The 3020-nt window shown below is 40.5% G+C and overlaps 1 protein-coding gene across 7 annotated transcripts in view; it reads left to right on the top strand.

Annotated features, from left to right (window-relative positions):
• The first annotated feature begins 1344 nt into the window (after nucleotides 1-1344).
• The window catches only part of ldb2a (LIM domain binding 2a), an 87405-nt gene continuing 85729 nt past the window's right edge, over nucleotides 1345-3020 (top strand). For 5 of the 7 annotated variants that reach the window (XM_032527380.1, XM_032527379.1, XM_032527378.1 and 2 more), the window contains exon 1: nucleotides 1345-1629. In XM_032527380.1, coding sequence (XP_032383271.1) covers nucleotides 1498-1629 — 132 coding nt within the window. In that variant the 5' untranslated portion in view covers nucleotides 1345-1497. The remainder of the gene's footprint in view (nucleotides 1630-3020) is intronic. The other 2 variants (XM_032527377.1, XM_032527375.1) reach the window with 1 other exon arrangement.

Genomic DNA, 3020 nt, shown 5'->3' with positions numbered 1-3020 from the left:
ATTACAAATTTTTTCACCAGGGCCTCTTAACGGGTTAATCAGGCGATCTGACGATCAAAAATATTTAAAATATATATATCTATATATATATAGTATATATAATATTCACATGAATAAGCTGTGTTTTATTATTCACATTTTTTTATGTCAAAATGTTTAAATCTTACGCACAGTGGCTTCACAGTAACAACAATCCATTATTGACCAATCACTGTGCACATGTTACTGAAATACGTGAAAAACATGATACATGTTTTGGCTTGTTGAAAATCAGAGTGACATTGTGGATTGCAGACTGCCCCCTGCCACAGACGAAGCGGTGAGTACTCCCCCTTTACCTTCCTTTAACCACAAATTATGCCACTTGGTGCATAACCAGCCAGTCACTAAGATTCTGTCATTAGCAGCATTGACTGCAGGCAACGTAATCAACATCCATATATATGATATCATGCTACACATGAAATGGACTGTTTACAAGTGCAGCCTTGTCAGCTGTGTTGCTCAGCATGCTCTCCTCATCACTTACTGCGAATCTTTACCTTTACCTCTCACAGATTATGGCTCAGGAGGAAGTATATTGAACTTTTTTGAAGATCTTCCTTCAGATCTAGCCACGATCGGCCGACATTTTCAATTTCCAACGTAAAACATGCAGATTTCAAATGTAACCTTTTTTCCTTTTTTTAAGACAAACTTCCAGGAAACATCTTTTCCAATATAGAAATCAACTAAAGTTTTTTTTTATTTTTTTTATTGCTGACCTTGATGGCGTTGTCTCAGAGTTTCCAATGCAAGAGTTTTAATATTGTTAACACTGAAGATATGTGACCCTAAGCTGTGATGGACTCTCCCCATTTTATTCAGGTCAAAACATGACCAAAAGCAATATGTGTGATCAATATAGCAACACATTTTCATAAATATCAAGTCGCTCTGATATGCTGTAGACAGTGTTTATTTTCTAGTCAATATATTAAGCCCATATATTCAGATCAGGCATTGTTTGGCAACTGTTCTGCAATGTACTTTACTATAGGGATCAATCAGTTTCATTTTATTATCACCTCTGATGTTCTGAAACTATGATGTCAATTAATGAATATTAAGTCATCAGACTTATAGTATGAGCGAATCTAAACTAAAACAATGCACACAAAGAAGCACACACACACATACACATGCACACAGAGATCTTACTTGAACTTTGCAAGAGTGCAAAACTGAGTGTAGGTCTTGAGGGAACAGGAAACGACTTCCCTCCTCCCCCTTCAATTCTGCCCCCCTCCCCTGTTCCTCCCCCTCCCCCTCCTCCGCTCCTCTCCTCCCTCCTCCCTCCTCCAGCACCACGCTATAGCAGCGAACTAGGCAGGCCAACTTGCAGAGTGCAGCTCAGCCTCTACAGCGGCTGCTTCCTACTGGGGGTCTTCGGAGAGCATCGCACTCCAATGTGCGCTGGATGTTGAAATTGCGCCGCGCGCCTCGCCAGGAGCCACCATGTCCAACTCAACCCACGACCCGTTCTACTCGTCTCCGTTCGGACCCTTCTACAGGAGACACTCGCCCTACATGGTCCAGCCCGAGTATCGGATCTACGAGATGAACAAGCGGCTGCAGGCGCGCACAGAGGTGAGCCGACCGGGGAGAACTGCTGCACGGTCCCGTTTAGGCTGCGGTACCGGTGGAAGGGTAACGGTCTGTGGAGGTCCGGAGCGGGGAGGAGGGAAGGGATTTTGGGGTTGGAGAGAGAGAAAGAGAGAGAGAGAGAGAGAGAGAGAGAGGAGAGGGGCTATAAAGATATAAAGGTCTGTCAATCCGGTGGTGTGATGCCAAAGTGCCAAACATTCCTGAGGTGAAAGTAAACGGTGGGGTACGCTGCAAGAAATATCCTCATCTGAACTCATCTGTTTTAGTAGAAAAAAGGAGACGATATGTGGAAGAGATGCTTTCACGTGGCCAATTAAGTTTTTTTTTTTAAATTCATAATTTAAGTGTCACCTAGTCTGATATGAGTTGAGTGAGCCACCTGAAGTAGGCTAGACTACGAAATCAAAATCAGGTGAAACTGCATTGCAAATATTTGAATTTTGAAGATTTGAATCAAGATCTTAAGACTCATTAACCTACTTCACTAAGATTTAGATCAACACTTGTTTTTTGCAGTGTGATTTATTAATACACAAAGTTATACATAAACATAAATGAGGATGTCTGAAATAATATTCAAGTCGAACCCGGTTGCATAAACTGGGCCAAAGTAGCCTTTTAACTTGCTTTTAATTTATTTGAATTTATTGCCTGTTTTTTAATACATATTTGCATATTATGTTTAGTTGGTTAAAAACTGCAACAGCTCCAGACCAGCATGAATGTAGAGAGTTTGCCCGCTGTGGTGAAGTGTTTGTGGTGTCACTGCAAAAACAATGCTACGATTCATGAATCATCACTGTGTCTGATGATGAAGTTTTGTCAATGAAAGTGACCCTGATTGCAAAGTAAGATGATCATGATAAAACTGCATGAGGGTGAAATAATTTCACGTTAGATTCCCTCAGCAAGTGTGGCGTACAGTGTCATTCAGACTAAACCTTTAGTGATCCCACTGTGAATTACATAGCAAGCATCTGTCTTCAGCATCTGTTCTCTGATCTCTCATGTGCAAATCTGCAGATAAGAAGTTCATCCAACATGTCAAGTTCTCCTCGAGAGGCACCTTTAAGAGAATAGAAGGCAGTAAAATGCAAAAAAAAAATGTTTACTTTTTAAACTATAAGTGTTAGAGCTGCAACTAAGGATTATTTTTATTATGAATTAATCTACCAATTGTTTCTCATTTGATTGCTAAATCATTTGGTCTATAGAATGCCGGTAAAATGCCCATCACAAGTTCCCAGAGCCCATGGCGACCTCTAAAAATGTCTTGATTTGTCTGACCTGCAGTCCAAAACTAAAATGTTCTGACTTTGCTATCACAGAAGAATAAGAAAACCAGAAAATATTCACAATTGAGAGGCCAGAAT

Source organism: Etheostoma spectabile, chromosome 10 (genome assembly GCF_008692095.1).
Source record: "Etheostoma spectabile isolate EspeVRDwgs_2016 chromosome 10, UIUC_Espe_1.0, whole genome shotgun sequence".
Classification (NCBI taxonomy): Eukaryota; Metazoa; Chordata; class Actinopteri; order Perciformes; family Percidae; genus Etheostoma; species Etheostoma spectabile.
The sequence above is the reverse complement of the archived record's forward strand: the minus strand, read 5'-3'. Positions and strand labels throughout refer to the sequence as shown.